The sequence below is a fragment of the Dermacentor albipictus genome, unplaced genomic scaffold (genome assembly GCF_038994185.2).
Source record: "Dermacentor albipictus isolate Rhodes 1998 colony unplaced genomic scaffold, USDA_Dalb.pri_finalv2 scaffold_27, whole genome shotgun sequence".
Lineage (NCBI taxonomy): Eukaryota > Metazoa > Arthropoda > Arachnida > Ixodida > Ixodidae > Dermacentor > Dermacentor albipictus.
Genome location: NW_027225581.1, coordinates 3,930,415 through 3,948,375, shown reverse-complemented (window position 1 = coordinate 3,948,375; position 17,961 = coordinate 3,930,415). Strand labels below are relative to the sequence as shown.

Below are 17,961 nucleotides of genomic sequence, written 5' to 3'. Positions count from 1 at the left end.
TCGAGGATGCTACGTACAAGGGACCGGTATATACGTAATAGACATGTTCGGTCAGATCCCCAGTGCTTACGTGATAAAACCTTAAGGATATTTAGCGCTTTATTTGCTTTAATTTTAGTTGCGTTAATGTGGGACAGGAAGTTCAGTTTAGTGTCAAATGTTACGCCTAGAAATTTATAGTGTTCTTTGACGGGCAGCGTTGTACCATGTAAAGTGAGACCTGGAGTGCAGTGTAACCCTCGCTTCTGCGAAAAGAGAACTGTAACAGTTTTGTGTGTTGAGAACCGGAAACCATTTTTATCAGCCCATTGTGTAAGATTATTTATTGTTATTTGTAGTTGTCGTTCGCAGGTGGGTAGGTTTGAGGCGCGGCAAGCTATTTGCAAATCGTCGACATATATTGAGTGCATAACTGATGGTGGGATGACTTTATTTACAGAGTTCATTTTGACTATGAAGAGCGTCGTGCTAAGAATGCAACCTTGTGGAACGCCATTTTCTTGTGTGAATGTGTGCGAGAGTGTTGTGCCGAGACGTACTTGAAATTTTATTTATTTATTTATTTATTTATTTATTTATTGTCATACTCTCAAGGCCCGGAGGCATTACAGAGAGGAGTGGTGATTACTGCAAACAAATTCATTAACAATGTTCTTGAAGTTGGTGGCTTCAGAAATGGCAGTGATGGAGGCAGGGAGGCGGTTCCAGTCATTCGTCGTTCTTGGTATAAAGGAATCAAAATAAACGTTGGTGCGACAAGTTGGAACTTCAACCTTAAAACGATGATCCGTGCGTGACGATATGTATGATGGCGGGGAGATTAGTTCATCCTTAAGTGTTTCGTTAGAGTAATAAATCTTGTGAAAAAGGCATAGGCGAAAGTACTTACGACGTAACTCTAGGTTAGGCAAGTCAAGGGTTAGTTTCATTGATGAGACACTTGCATGACGAGAATAATTCGAAAGAATAAAACGAGCAGCTCGGTTTTGAATGGATTCGATGGTGTTTTTTAGCTTTAGAGTAGAAGGGTCGAAAATGGAGCATGCATATTCAAGTTTAGGCCTCACTAATGTTTTGTACAGAAATAACTTGACAGCTGCAGTTGCCGATGAAAAATTACGTCGTAAAAACCCAAGCATGCGATTAGCGTTACCGTAAATGTAATTTATATGAATGTTCCATGTAAGATTGTGTGTAATGTAGATACCAAGATATTTATATGATGATACATTTTCTACAGGTATGTTGTTAATATTGTACGTAGGAAGGGTGGTATTTCTTACAACACGGGACACACGCATCGCCTTACATTTATTAGAATTGAGCTTCATTTGGGATCTAGCACACCATGATGTTACTATGCCAATGTCCGATTGAAGAGTATCGCAGTCGTCAGGGTTAGAAATGACACGATATAGAACACAGTCATCGGCGAATAACTTAATTGATGATTTAATTTGGTCGGGGAGGTCATTAATATAAATTAAAAATAATAATGGTCCCAGAACCGAGCCTTGCGGTACACCGGAGGTTACTCGACCAGTGGAAGAGAAGTATTCGTTAGCATAAACGAATTGGGAACGGTTAGACAAAAAACACTTGATCCAAGCAAGCACGTTAGGATCAATGTTGAGGTTACTTAATTTAGTTAAAAGTAATTCGTGTGAAACAGTATCGAATGCTTTGGCGAAGTCTAAAAAAATGCAGTCAATAATAAAGTTAGCATCCATCGCCTGGAATAAATCATTAGTGAATGACAAAAGCTGTGTTTCGCAGGAATAGTGTTTTCTAAATCCGTGTTGGTAGGGGGTGAAAAATAAGTTTGACTCGAGAAATGAAACCAGGTGTGAGTAAACTATGTGCTCCATTAATTTGCAGGGAACGCTAGTTAGGGATATAGGTCTGTAATTAAGTGGGGAGTACCGACTGCCAGACTTATGTACGGGAATCACCATCCCTGCCTTCCAATCATTCGGAAGGATGGTAGTTTGAAGTGACTGAGCAAAGATTTCGCTAAGAATTATAGATGAATAAGTAATAGTTCCCTTAAGAAACTTCGTGTTTATACCATCTACTCCACTGCATGCAGAAACTTTTGAGGTCTGTATCAACTTTACAACGCCATCAAGGTCAATGGTAATGGGGAGCATTGGAAAATAATGCATATCAGAAAAAACAGCGCTTGCGCACAACACAGAATCAGAAAATACAGATATGAACGCGTCATTCAATACTTTACAACAGACACTCCGATCGACAGGTTCGTTGTTAGGATCACACAGTTCAATGGCACTAGATTTTTTACCGTTGACCACACTCCAAAATTTCTGTGGGTTGTCTTTCAAAAAAGAAGGCAACGTGTGCTCATAAAATGTTGTTTTGGACTCTGCTACAGCATTCTTGTAGTCGCTCAGTGCTATTGTGTAAGCATTCCAACGATCATGATTGCCAGTTAATTTTGCTCGTCGAAAAAGCCTTTTCTTTTTGTTCAGTAAACGTTTAAGACGCGCGTTGAACCAGGGTGCGCGAGAATTGGAATAAATACGTTTTTGCGGGATGTACCGGTTAATTAAGGAGTTGGCTTTTTCTTTGAATATTGACCAGTTTTCTTCAACCGATCGAGTGTGGAAACTTGGAATGTAGTCAGTGATGAAAGTTTCTAGTTCGTTATTAATTGCGGCAAAATCAGCATTTTTGTAATCACGTATAACTTTCGACGAGGTAACAGATGGCATGGTTAACTGCAAATTACACTGGATTATACAATGGTCGCTAATACCCGGTAGGTAAGTTAGGGGCGAAAAAAATTCCGGGGATGTAGTAAGGATTAAATCCAGGATATTAGCCGAGTGTGCAGAACATCGAGTAGGCTTCAGAACAAGCTGCTGCAGGTTAAAATCAAGGCAAAGGCTGATGAAATCTGAATATTCAGAACAGCACTCTTGGGTTGAAGGGGGATCAGTATGCCAGTTAATGCCAGGAAAGTTAAAGTCCCCAAGGAGTATTAGTGGCGTGGAAGGAAACCGTAAAATTAGACTATTTAAGGCATCGTGAAGGTCTGAACAAAATGTGTTAGGTGAGGAAGGGGGCCTGTAAACGACGCAAATGATAAAATTTTTGCGTTCGAAGCCTACGCGCGTGCACACCAGCTCTAATGGTGAGGCAAGCTCAATTGCAGCAGCGGTAATCGAATCACGAACACCGATAAGTACACCACCACCACACCGTACATCGCGGTCATGTCGATAGAAACGGTAAACACCCTCGCATTCCAAAATTTCACGTTCTTCAATTTTGCTAGAAAGCCACGTCTCTGTCAGGATAACAATATCGGCACTGCACGTGTCAACGACAGAAGATAAAGCATCCCGCTTATTGCATGCGCTGCGAATATTTGAATACAAAAGAGAAATATTTTTTTGCCACCGGACCATGACACCGCTATGTTTGCGAATTGCTAGGGCCATCAGAAGGTGCATTTGGGACAGAATTCGTTGAACAAAGCTCGTTTGTGTGGATTTCGCACACACGATCAGTTACCGGACAGTAAACATAAGTTTTTTTGTCGATTTGTAGACGGTTGAGCCGTAGCGCATATTTCTGTCCGCTAGCCTTTCCGAATTCAATCAATTTTTTCTGTGACAAGCGTGTGGCGCGGCAGAAGTCTTCGCTAACAGAAATTCCAGAACCTTTGAATTTTTTTCGCTCAGTGAAAACCTTTTGCTTAAGTTTTGAGGACGAGAATTTTACGATTATGGGCCGGTGTTTATTTACTGCATAGGAACCCAGCCTGTGGGCGCGGGAAATGGCTTCGTCTATTAAAGTTATCTGTAGTAAACTAGTAAGGCAGTTTCGAATTTTAGTTTCAGATTCGGACCAGTTCTCAGCTGGGACGTCAGGAATCCCGTAGAATATAAGGTTGTCACGGCGAGAGCGGTCTTCCAGTTCGTCCAACCGAGAAGTTATTGCTGCAGTTTGGTCTCGCACAGCTTCATCGACTACTCTCGGTAGATCAACACCATTCTGATTTGCTTCATATGATTCCACCAGGGATTCAACTGTTGCGAGCCTACTGGCTAAGCTGGAAACTTTTTCCTCGAGTTTTTGCTGATTAGCTCGGACCTCTGATAGCATCCCTATTACCTCGGTATGGCGTGCGTCACTTTTAGCCGACAAGGCCGCAATGGCGTCTAGAATCTCCTTTTGAGGACCAGGGTTCTGTTCCACATCTCCGGCTAACATAAGCAATTTGACAACATATATACACTCAAAAAAATCACAAAGAATCACCAGTGGGCCTGGGAAGAGCAGCAGACAGATATTACTGGATCGCTTAGCGTGCAACGATGGGTGTTTACCAACCTGTACAACAAACAAGAACGGGTTTTGAAGCGGTTGCATGGCTACCGCTCCGTCCAGCCCACTGAAGTGGCCCGATGAAAGCGTCGCTCTTAAGTACGTCCGGCTGACTGGTGTCGTAGGCGATGGGAATGGCCAGCCAAGTCGGGGCACGATGTACGCCGTGTCAAGGGTTGATGATGTGGCGTTTCCGCCATAGTGTTGACCTCTGACGTAACATGGTGATAGAGGCAGGACGATAGCTTCGCAAAAGGAATCCAAGGGCTGCCATGTGCCGAGGAACGCCAGAATCTGTACAACAAACAAGAACGGGTTTTGAAGCGGTTGCATGGCTACCGCTCCGTCCGGCCCACTCGGTATGTTCGGTTTGACATGAAATCGCATAGACAATCTAGCATTTTTCCGCGAATTCCCATGTCAGCCAGCTCTCTCAAAATTCCGTATCGCCCTGTGGTATCGTATGCCTTTTCAAAATCAAAGAAAACCGCTAGGCAGTATTGCTTGTGAAGAAACGCGTCACGTATTTCATACTCTAGTCGCACGAGATGGTCAGTGGTGGAACAGCCCTTTTTATATCCGCACTGGTGTTTGTCTATTAGGTTTCTTGTTTCTAGGATGAATGTGAGTCTTATGTTTATGATGCTCTCATGAGATTTGGCTAGGCAACTTGTTAGTGCAATGGGTCTATAGCTGCTAGGGGATGTAGCGGGTTTACCAGGCTTTAGAAAAGGAACTACCACTGCTTTTTTCCAATCTGTGGGCATTACTCCAGACTCCCATATCATATTGAAAAATTTAAGAAGTGCCCCTACCGATGCTTGGGATAGGTGTGCCAGCATTGTGTAGTTCACACGGTCAGGACCTGTTGCCGTTTTTTTACCAGCAGAGAGAACTCTGTTCAATTCGTGTATTGTGAGGGGTTTATTGTACATTTCAGCTGAAGCCCCAGTGGTAGGCAGCCTCTCTTTCTCAGCAGATTCTTTATATTTTAAAAATGTATTTGAAGAGTTTGCTGAGCTGGATATGTTATGAAAGTGTTCACCTAATAAGTTGGCCTGGTCCTGTAGTGTTGTTTGTGTGCCTGGACATGTAAGTAGTGGTATAATGTATGATGAGTACTCTCCTCTAAATTTCTTCACCTGGTCCCACATTCGTTTTGATGTGACTGTACTATTGATTGAAGATATGTATTTTCGCCATGATAATTTTTCTGCATTTCTTCGAATATATCGTGCTTTGGCTTTGGCCTGTTTGAAATTTAGAAGATTGTTATAAGTGGGGTACCTTCATAGGATTCCCCAGGCCTTATTTTGTTCTTTTTTGGCTTTAGTACATTCGCTTGTCCACCAAGGATTTAGCTTTTTGCGCACAATACCGGAAGACTGCGGTATCGCCTTTTCTGCCGCTGTGATTATGACTTCAGTCATTTTTTTATTAAGGTCATCAATACTGAGCTCTGACGAAAAGACATTTTCCAGTTTCGCGTTCTGCATAAATACCTGCCAGTCCGCGAGCTGTAATTTCCATCGGCGTGGTCTAGTTACTAGGGTTTGTGGTGATGATAGGTGTTTGATGAGTGCGGGTAAATGGTCGCTACCATATGATGTGTCGAGAGCTTCCCATTTAAAATCAGTGAAAAGAGAGGGTGAACAAAAAGCTAAATCTAAACAACTAAAAGTGCGGGAAGTCGGTGAGAAATAAGTTGGCGCACCTGAGTTTAAAAGACAGATATCATTTGACAGAATAAAATTTTCAACGAGTTGCCCTCTTTGGTCAGTTTTGACACTGCCCCAAAGAGTACAGTGAGCGTTAAAATCTCCTACCAAGACAAATGGCTCCGGTAACTGATCTGTTAGATTTTCTAAGTCTTTGATAGTAAAATGTGTGTGGGGTGGAATATATAGTGAGCAAATGGTGATTGTTTTGGAGGATAGAATGGTGACAGCTATGGCCTCTAAAGATGTATTTAATGGGACATTTCGGGTAGGAGTGCCGCCCTGCACGACTATAGCCACTCCACCTGACAACCGGTGGGAACAATCGCGGTCCTTTCGGACAACGGTGAAGCCTTTAAGGAATTGAGTGTGTTTAGGGCCTAAGTTTGTTTCCTGTAGGCAAAATGCGACTGGCGAAAAGTTATTTGTTATGTCTTTTATGTCACCTAAATTCCGAATCAGTCCTCTACAATTCCAATGCACGATAAAAGCCATAGTGGCAGAATTGAGAATGGTAATTTACATACATGTGCTAAGTAACTGTAGGTGACATTTGTTAGTGGGAATATGCTATTGGAAGAACGGTAACCGTTCAGGTTACCGGTCCCTTTGTTCGCGTAGTTATTGTGAGTTTGTCTTTCTTAGTGCGCTCCAGGGAGCGCTGATGTTTTGGCGTCGATGACGCCGGAGTTTTGATGTCGACATCCATAACCTTCTCCGAGGCGCTGGATGATCGAGAACCCGGCGCTGAGACGCGCGTCTCAGGCCTTGGAGTTCGATTTAGCCTGGGACCCTGTGGGACAGCGGTCTGCAGGCCCGTCTGTGATGATGATGATGGAGCAGCACTGGCTGCTGCCACCAAGGGGACGGATGGAGTTACTACTGGGCCACTGACTGCGGTCCCTCTAGACTCCTGTGACCACTGCGGTGCTGTCCCCTGCCGCACCGCACTGGCGTAGGTTGTTAGAGGTAGGTGTGCTAGTTTCTTTCTTGCTTCATAAAAGGAAATCTTCTCTTTCACTGTGATTGCAATTATCTCTTTCTCTTTCTTCCAGCAGGGGCAAGATCTTGAATATGCTGGATGCTCTCCTTTACAGTTTGTACAGTGTGGAGCAGCATTGCAGTTCTCCGACTGATGGTCATTGGCGCTACACTTTGCACATGTTGATTTACCTCTGCATGACTGCGATGCATGTCCGAACCTCTGGCACTTAAAACACCGCCTCGGGTTTGGGATATATGGTCTTACGTTGATCTTCAGATAGCCTGCTTCAAGTGTAGTAGGTACAATACTGGTACCAAAGGTAAGTATAACGTGTTTGGTCGGGATTTGCTCGTTATTTCTTCGGAGAGTTATTCTTTGAACCTTGATTACATTCTGTTCTTGGAAACCTTCCAGGAGTTCTTCATCACTCAGGTTTAAGAAATCTTCTTCTAATATTACGCCCCTGCTTGTGTTAAGCGAACGGTGTGCTGAGATTGTGACTTTGATGTCTCCGACACAGGTGATATCAGCGAGCTTTTCAACTTGATCTTTGGTTTTCAGTTCAAGGAGGAGGTCCCCACTTGACATCTTTGAAGCTTTGTATTGTTTTCCGATTTTTTCTATTAGGCATTTTGCTATTAGGAATGGGGATAGTTTTCTCATTGGCAGAGATCCTTCACTGTGGATTACATGGTAGCGTGGGAACGTTTCTGCGTTGGTTTTCAAAGTGAAATCGAAGATTGCTTCGGTGCGCCCTCTTTTGTAAGGACGATCTGCAAGGGAGGGGAATGCATTTGCCATGTATTCTTAGAATATTCAGCGGCGATGGTAGCCACCCACCACCGAGCCCAACAAGGGGACGTTACGAGGTTAGGAACATACCTGTAGACGTCAGCTATACAACGCCGCTATAACCTAATATATGTACCCAAGGCTGGGTAGATACACACGGTTAACCCTTGCCGCCAGGAAATGCGGAAGTAATTAGAAGTGAAGAGAAGACAGGAAAGATGGAAAAGTGGGAGAGAAAGACGAAGATTGGAGAGGAGGACAGGAAAAGGCGACTGCCGATTTCCCCCGGGTGGGTCAGTCCGGGGGTGCCGTCTACGTGAAGCAGAGGCCAAAGAGGTGTGTTGCCTCCGCCGGGGGGCCTTAAAGGTCCGAGCACCCGGCATTGGCTCAACCCCCAGGATCCCCCTTTCCCCGGACACGGCTAAGCCGCGCACGGCCACACGCGGGAGGGTCCAACCCTCGTGTGCTCGGGTCCGTGGTGTCGCAACGCACCAAACGCCTGCTGACGCAGACGCCCCTGCGGGGAAGAGCCATAAATACGCAGAATATTAGAAAGGCGTGCACTCTCATTCTTGCTAACTGATCATTTGTTGAAATTCTGGCAGTCTTCTGAATTATAATTTTTAAACGGGCTGCCCATTGAGTTACGATAATGCATTGCGGTGAAATTTGATAGATGGCCGCAGAGCGAATTCAACTATTCAGTTTCAACCACAGCTAGCTACCCCTATGCTTTTCTTGGCTTCAGTGCCTTTATTATTTATCCTGCACTGCCCGGGGGCGTGCAAGCAGGGGGGTTACAACTTCGAAAAAAACACATCTTCATTCGCACAGCACACTTGGTCACAAGATAATCGATTCCACTCTGTTGCAGTTTGGGCAAAAAATGATAGCATAAAGGTCCGTTCTAGTTTGGTATTCTCGAATTTTAAAGTCATGATCTGTTCTCTTAGATACATGGCGCGGTGGTTTAAAATAAGTGTCTCTATTATTTCCGGTTTTGTTATTATATATGCTAAATAGCAATTTTAGTCGCAGTTTCCATGGGCGAGACGAGAGCGCTTCCCATCCGAGCTCACTTTTCAGTGCAGTGCAGCTCTCCTCCCGCTTGTATCACCCACGAACGAACCTTCCCGCTCTGTTTTGTATTCTCTCGATTTGGTCGATCAAGGTTTTCTGATGAGGGTCCCAAACACAACACCCATACTCCAAGATCGGACGAACGAATGAAATATAAGCAGTATTCTTTAGGGCAAAAGTTGAAGATTTCAAATTTCGCTGAATAAAATTTAGCGCTCTGGCAGCATTTGCAACTACATTACTCACATGTGTGTTCCAAGAACAATCACTTGAAAACATCACACCAAATATTTATACATATATTGCTGGTCAATAATATCAGTGTTCAAAAAATAACGCATTTCTATAATTTTCTTTTTTTCGTGAAAAACAGATGAACACATTTTTTTTATTTGGTTCGATTTTCCACTTCTCACACCATAAGAGAATGTTAGTAAGATCAACCTGCACATCGATGAAGTCCTGTTTATTTCTTATTTTTCTATACACTATACAGTCGTCGGCAAACCAGCGTAAACGCCAAGATATCCCGGCAGGAATATTGTTAATATAAACTAAGAACAAAAGCGGCTCTAAAAAAAGACCCTTGTGGAACTCTCCATGTGACCCCGACACAAGAAGTAGCACCGTTCAGTATTATGCATTGCCGATGCTGCGACAAGTAATTGGCAATCCAGTTACACACTCCTTAACATTTGCCTCATGAAGTTTTTGAAGGAGCAATGAGTGACAAACCATGACAATTGCCTTTCGAAAATCTAAGAAGACACAATGACTTTGCCCGTTCTCATCCACCTGAGCCACTGAGTCGTGATAGAATTCAATTAGCTGTGTTGTACAGGACAGTCCCTTGCGAAAACCATGTTGATTATCAATTAATAATCTATGTTGTAATAAATGTAACATTATTTCTTTGTACAAAATATGCTCTAATATTTTACAGGAAATGGATGTTAAAGAGATAGGCCTATAATTGTTTACATATTTTTTTGGACCACCCTTATGAACCGTAACTACATGTGCCATTTTCCAATCATCCGGCAGCACTCCAGTAGAAAGAGATCTAGTGTAGATTAGGTAGAGGTAAGATGCGATTGGCCAGGTACAGCACTTCAATATGCGGGGAGAAATACCATCTGGGCTGGGGGCATTAGTTTCATCTATACTTTGTAACAATGATTCGATACCACCAACACTGAATTCGACAGGTTGCATTAATGGCTCAGCTCTCACATGAAATTTTCCAAAGGTTGTTTTGGGCAAACAATGCAGAATAAAAAAATCATTAAAGCAAGGTACCTTAGCTGTATCATCGGATAGGACCTTATGATGGTGAACAATTTCATTTACTCCCGTTGAGTCAGATCCGCATCCTTTTACATATTTCCAAAAAAGCTTTGGATTTGTTTTCATATTATCATTAGGTCGATTGAATACTGACCCTTTCCAATGTGAACTTTAGTTTTATATTCATTAGTTACTTTGACCTGCTTCTTAAACTGATAACTGCTTTGTGTTCTTTTGAATGCGTTATATACTCTTCTTTTCCTTATTAACCTCAGGATACTAGGCTTCACCCATGGTTTCTTAGTTTTTCAGCCCAACTGAATGGACACTCGGTACATACTTTTCCGTCAGTTCTGTAACTTGTTTTAAAAAGAGACTACATTTGTACAACATCAGAATTCTCACAAAGATAATCAAAAACAGATAAATGAGCGAATAATTCCTGTGAAATGGCAGAATAATCACCTTTATCAAAGAAAAGCCTGTTGGCTTTATATGAACGTGATTTTAAAAAAATGAAACCCATTTTCCTTCTCATTCATTCTTGTGGGGGTCTGAAACCTCATAGCCTTGATGCCTCAAGGTAGCATGCATGGGTTTATTAACCACATGCCTGCTCACTTCAGTTCAGATTTTACACGACACCATCATGCAAAAAAGGATGTTCCACATCTGCCCACCACGGCTCTAAATGGCGCTGGCTAACACTCCCAGGGCCACGTATACCACACATAAATACCCAAGTTAGCACAATTGGTAGCGCATCACGTGTGTACTGCAAAGGTTCTGGGTTCAGTCACCACCAGAGACAAGGTCTTTTCGTCTGCTTTCATTACTTTCAATATTTTCTACATTTCAATTTTAACCACAGCTAATTACACCAATGCTTTTCTTGGTTTAATTGCCTGCAACCTTTATATAACCAGCAAAAATAAGGTAACAAGAAAATGAAAAGAAATAAGTGGAGGACAGGGTCATCAGTGTTCAAAGAAGCACCTTCCTTTTTGTATCTTTAACCAACACTTGCGCCCAATAGGCAACTCCTCTGCCTGCACATCAAATGACAGTGCAAGAGATGCAGCTGGAACCCACAGTCAAATATATGTACAGCATACCAATGCATCTTCTCCGAAGGTAGTGAAGAGTACAGGTGCCTGTGGAGCTGCGTGCCACGGTTCCTCTTGCCAACCCATGGAAAGGAGCATAAGTGATACTGTAGAGCTTGCCACTTCAAGCAGCGTTCAGGTAGCCATTCATTATCCTGCACGTAGTATCCAATGTATTGTAGATATCGAGGCAGCTTCAGTCCTGCAGCAAATAAAGTGATCAGTTCTAACCAAAATGTTGAGATGCAGGCACTTTGGCAGACGGATGCTAACATGTTGAAGTTTCTGGGATGCCAGTCATAATTTCGTTAAACATTATATGGGCCACTCATGCAGGGATGGAAGCAGTCAAAGAAGTTTTGGAGCAGCTCTGAGAGCAGCAAATTTGACACACTGGGGCATAAATTGCCCGTTTTGGAGCAGTAAATACATGTTTACATGAGTAGCTTGGTAAAGGTCAATGAGTGAAATACAGGCATATGAAGAAAAGGTGTTGCTTAGTTTACTTTACAGAGCACTATTTGATTATGGCCGATCAGTTCTGCGGAAGCCTGCAAGGAAAGTAAAATTCATGACAGGAAAAATTTTCACCCACCCTACTTTAGCATGAAGCTAAGAAGGAAACCTGTACATGTTTCTCGAAAACCACCATTAAATTATATACTGGATGTGACAACTAACTGTGGCCAAGAAAAAAATAAATGAGTGCTTTCCGTGAACATCGCCCCCTCTATTTTTATAGGCTTATGTTAGTGCTACTGAAGTTTCTTTTTTTCCCGTGGTGAACAAGCAGTTAATATGTAATTGTAACGAATGTTTATTTTCTTACTTATCCAACACGGTGCCAATGCAAAGATTGTGGAATACGCCGAGAAATAACCGATAACAGTGTTACAACGACCTAGGTCAAGTGTGGTCTTTCTTTTTTCCGACAAAAAAAATACAAAACACGCAAATTTTTCTTTAGTAATTCACGTGACAATGTGCCCCGCATCAGTAATGTAAGTGGTCTCGGACGGAAACACTGCCATCAGCATACTGCATATATTACCAATGTGCAAACCTGGGGCACAGTCTTGTAAAGGTTCACAAAGTGAACGGTTACCACGATTGCGCTACTTCGTGTTTGGTAGGGACTGTACTTGCACACCAAAAACTACTGACATGTCGAGAAAAAACTGCAGCTGCTCATTCCCAGTGCCCCTATTTGGCAAAGTTTGCGGAGAGCTTGATGCATCATTTGGTGCAAGCGTTGTCATAGTCAGGACAGTTTATTTTCACCTTTTAGTTATTTCACGGGCTTTTTCTCGTTAAAGGAAGTCTTTACAAATCCTAGGCTGTTTTAAATGCTGTTACCGGCCATTTGTAACCACCATGCAAAACTTTTTCGCTTCTCATCGATTAGGTAAATTTAAAAATTTAGCTAATGAAACATGTTCGTGCACACTGAACGAGAAATACTTGCAGTGGCTGCCATGAACAACACTCATCAAGGTACAGTGAACACCATTCGAGTAGTGTCCTCTGGTAATTTTTAATTCTTGGCAACCTGCAGTTGAGATAGCAGAGTATCGCAGAATAAATGTCAAGTGACGTACTGGTCATTGCATGTTTGCCAGTATTTTACACAAGTTTTGACACACTGGTTGGAAAAAAGACATGAACGGGCATGCTGATTGCACGTTAGCTGTGGTATACAAGTTTCCCTTGTCGTGCAAGGCATCTACATTAGACAGACGGGAAGGGGTATCAATGATTGCTTGGGCAAGCATAGTTACAACCTTCATGAAAGTTAACGAAGTAGGTCCCTTGCCATGCATTGCAAGACTTGTGGATGCAAACTAGTTTTTTTAAAGAATGTGTCATCATAGGATGCAGTCGCACTCAAGTGATGCGCGAGATTATTCAGGCTAATGCCATTGCCAAATACATTAGGATGTGCGTGAGTACACCCTCCTATCTTTATCAGACAAGGAACTTTACTTTCTAAGTTGGTCGGCACATTTTCAATGAACTGCAGCCATATGCTTCTAGTAAGGTTGTTGTTTCAATTTTTTTCTCATGTGTGCTATGAGTGGCGCATATAATGTGCAGTAGGGTCATGGAATAACACAAGTTGAAAGTTAGCGCTCATCCTCCTGTCACCTGTACATTTTCTTTCATGCTCAAACTGAGTAATGCTAAAGCAAGACAAGAATCCATTCAGTCAATTTGTGCCTTCGAACCGGTTCAGTGTTCACAGTGCATGATGATGCTATTATAGAGGGATATTGAAAATATCGTTTATTTTCTTTGAATAAATAAAGTTTAGTATTAAGTTTCACACTGCATTTTGCAAGTTTTAATTACCCTAGTATGAATTTGTATTCTAGAATGTGAAGGATGAAAAAAAGCATTTCCAACCTTAGCCATTTCCAATGACATCTAATCACTACAACTTAAAGGAAGGGCGCTACGATCTCAAACAGTCGCAGCTTCTATCCGCGGTTGTTGTATATAAATGCATTACGTACCGAGAGAATATGATCAAATCTTAAAGCTAAAACTAAGGTAAAGGCTTGTACCAACACGCTTAAACAAGGGAGAACATATCAAGACACATAGTGCGGATGTAAAAAAAATAAATCATGGAGTTTTACCTTTGAAAACCACGATCTGATTATGAGGCACGCCATAGTTGGGGGACTCCGAAATAATTTTGACCACCTCGGGTTCTTTAACGTGCACCTAAATCAAAGTACACGGGTGCTTCCGCATTCCGCCCCCATCAATATGCGGCCGCCGTGGCCGGGATTCGATCTTACGACCTCGCGCTTAGCAGCCCAGCACCACAGCCACTATAAGCAATCACGGTGGGTATAGTGAAGAGCTGTGAAAATTTTTCCTATGCCAGAAATAAGTTTTTGGCCAGGGACTCAATACCCGGGGGAATCGCGCCCTGTCTGGCGTAAGGTCTGGCGCTGCTCACAGTGCCCCCTCAGCAAACCGGGACATTTGCACGCGAGAACGAGAGCACCAAGTCCGGCCATGGCTGGTAAACCATATGACGATACATTAACAAAATATACAGTAACTAAAACAAAAGGACGAGTAAAAACGAGACGTGTCGTTTTTATTTAACTGAAATATTATCTTCGCGCCTTTTCCCCCCCGTACGACATAGAGGTTACACAGTTCTGCTTATTCCATATCAGTAGTATCGTCACATCATGCATGCGCACTGAGCACATGAATACGTTCTGGATATCGCAGAAGGCGTTGTTCACGACGCGAGACTCACGATAGCGAAGTCAAATGCGATCCTTTTAGAAATAAAGAAAAAAATTGTTTGCCTACGACAAACTTTGCAAACAAGAAATAAAATATCAGCTTTCCAAAATGCTTCGTCCAGGTTGGTGGTGGAGTTCGTTGGCGTTCACCGTTGCGCATTACGCTGTGTTGTTAATCACGCCGCCTTCGCTTGTAGGCGTGAGAAGAGCATCAAAGGATTATTATTTTCTGTAAAATACTGCTGCCTCGTAAGTACAAACAGAAAATTTTGAGCTGTCTAGCCTACCCCGGCATACCTGGCACACAGCAGCTTCCCGCGCTCAAATCTCGCCGTGGATTCGAATTCGCGCCGGGTGCTTTTCGATTAGCTGTTGTGGCGCCACCTAGAAGAGCTTAAATATGGACTGAACGAAACAAAGTTCTAACATATGTCCGTCTAGATTTCTTTATATTTATTTATTTCAGTCTAGATTTCTTTATATTTATTTATTTATTTAAGATATAAGGCACATGCTGTTTAGAAAATACTCACGGCAAACAATGTTTTAGTCTAGTTTCTTTGGCCCCTCCGATTAATGGCCATTGTCAGCTGGCCTGCGGCCTTTAAACGATATTCCTTACATATTGTGGCTCAATATTGAGGGCACTGAACCTGGTTGAATGGGGTTTAAATAGAGGGACAATATTTCGTTCTCTAGAGTATTGCTGCTGGGGATGGAGCGAGTATTAGGCTGCTTCTCGTCGGCAAAAGGAGCCGGACGAGTCACGAAATGCAAGAAAACGAACGGCTTGCATGATTACTAGTACAGTCTCGCTTGGGTGACCAGTGAGAAACAGCATAATTAACAACCTAACAAATACAATGGACAGCCGCCAAATCGTTGGTCAATTAGACATGTCAATGATGAGTCAGATTGGTGATTCTTTCGTGTTTGTCCGTTTGTAAACGTGTTGTGAAAAGCTTCGTTTATTCGATGTTGTGCCCCATTTTCACCAGAAAAAGAAAAGCGGCGTGTTTCTGTTGACGCGGCACGCGCACGGATTTACGGGCAAGCCGCGCGTGTCACGTTCACACATATCGCTCAATAAAGCACTTCGGCGGTATCGATATAACGGCCGCACCACTGGTGGTAACGGCTAGTGGTACCGGTGGTAAGAGGATCCGAAAGGAACCAGAACCACAGGGCACTACAAGAATATATTTCATGGTTTCACACCTGCTTACTGCAAAAGTGTACAAAATACATGCATGGCAGCGCACTGTACTCGTAATGCAAAAATAAACGAATTAAAATTAATTTGTAAACTAAGAAACGAAGGTGAACATTCAATAATTCACGAACAGGTAGGTTCACACTCAACTGACTCATGAAACAGTATGCTAGCTGTGTCAAGAATCTTAATTAGTCGAGCAATTAAGGGTGGTGATGTGCAATGCCTTGGGGAAATGCATGCAGAAGTAGGACAATATAGCTGTTGCCCTGTTTTTGCTCATTCCCTATCAGCTGATTAATCACTTATTCATTTATTTATTTTTATTTTCACATACTGCAGCCCAATTGGGCTATCACAGGAGTGGGTTTGTACACTGCATATAACAAAATATTCTTCTGCACGAATCAACTTTAGCAACTTAAGAAACATGATACCTTCAAAATAAAAGATACAATCAATATAAAAAACACAGCATTAATCAAGTTAACTTAACAAAAATTTCTCTAAAGGCAGTGACCAAGTTTCACCTGGGAGTAATTAAGTTCCATTTTTCAATTGTATGAGGAAAGAAGCTATACCTAAATAGGTTAATATGCGGTTGAAATGGTGAAAGGCTAAGTTTGTGGCTATTCCTAGTAGGTTTCAATTTATCAGGACACAGACAGTTGTTCTTCAATGAGTAGCGTGGGGTGTTAATTAGATTATGCAACAATTTAAGGCATTCATAATCACGCTGCTCAGACAGAGGTTGTAAACCGAGTTGTTATTTATTTAAGTCATTATTCCAAAAATTGGAGAGTTGGAATTTCCCCTCACAAGGCACTACTGGAAATAAAATCACTTTTAGTGCTTCTCGAATGGTTGCCGCAGTGTTACAGTTGACCTGCAAAGGCGGGGCCGAGCCGTTGCTCAGAAAATGGAAAAGAGGACGGACTCTCTCCAGGCCCGGGTAACGTTGAGCACTGACTGTGCTGATCGGTATACTATGTATTGCACTACCGCACAGTACAACGACATATATTAATGGTTAATACAGTAATAATATATGTATATATAGTTATGATAATGATTAAGATCTGCATCTCCTTCCTTCATGCCACAGAGAATGTCTATGGAATTCTTGCTGTCAAATCAATGAATATACTTCAGAGCATTGTCGCGTTGTCGTGACAGTGTAGAATAACACACTGGCAACATCACTTCAAAGCATTAATCTTTATTGGTCAAACCTGTGCCCAAAAAAACATGTGCCACTTAAAGCACAACAACCTAGCGGTAAGCATGGTGTGTCAAGCGTGTCACATGACTTGTCAAAGGTTGTAACACAATCACTGGTGCTATATATATATATATATATATATATATATATATATATATATATATATATATATATATATATATATATATATATACACACCTTCCACAAAGTACAACACTATTTTCATCTCACGTTGACTGACATCTTTCAGTTGTTAGAAGGTGAACTGCAATCCACAGAAAAAGGACAAACAATTGTATGCATATGTGTCAGTATAATCACGCAGTATCAGGCTGGGCACCAACTGAACTAATTCTTAATATCTGTAACTGTGATGAGGAAAGCATATGTCGTCTTGAAGAAGACAAGCCCTCTTGTTGAAATGTTGGCTCCTGCTTTCACCATGTTCTCGTTTTGCTCATCCTCTTGAATTTCCATCTCCCGCCTTCCCAATGTTTTCCCTTGGTTTGTATTCATGGTATTTTAACACACAGCCTAAAAGATTGCAGATTATTCTTCTATATGCATAGTTGGTATATAATTGTGAATCAGCAACACACTAAAAAAACGTTTTCTTATATCATAACACTGAAGCATACAGAGCTGAAAATTTATTGTGCCTACCTAGGCGTCATTTCACATATTTAAGAGGTGAATCATTTTCCTTTGTGTACATGTGGATTGGGCCAGCTCCCACATGGAATTATATGTAATCAATCTGCACAGTTGGCACAGTAGGAATTCACAAGACAAATTTTAGCACGGTGCCTTGTTTACACGTTTCTACATTTCTGTATGCAAGATATAACACTACAATTTCCACTGAAGATACTGTGCTTGTTGCGCAGGCCATGTTTTAATGCTAATGGATGGCACCTGTAAAATCATGTAAGA

The 17,961-nt window shown here is 42.1% G+C and overlaps 1 protein-coding gene across 1 annotated transcript; it reads right to left on the bottom strand.

Moving 5' to 3' along the window:
* Positions 1-3,441: 3,441 nt before the first annotated feature.
* LOC135910424 (uncharacterized) lies at positions 3,442-4,622 on the bottom strand. The gene has a single exon (XM_065442459.2). The coding sequence runs from the start codon at positions 4,399-4,401 to the stop codon at positions 3,442-3,444; it is 960 nt and encodes a 319-aa protein (XP_065298531.1). The 5' UTR covers positions 4,402-4,622.
* Positions 4,623-17,961: the final 13,339 nt, after the last annotated feature.

Excerpts from the sequence above, each read along its gene's own strand:
- LOC135910424 (XM_065442459.2), bottom strand. The coding sequence starts at position 4,401 with ATGCAACCGCTTCAAAACCCGTTCTTGTTTGTTGTACAGGTTGGTAAA.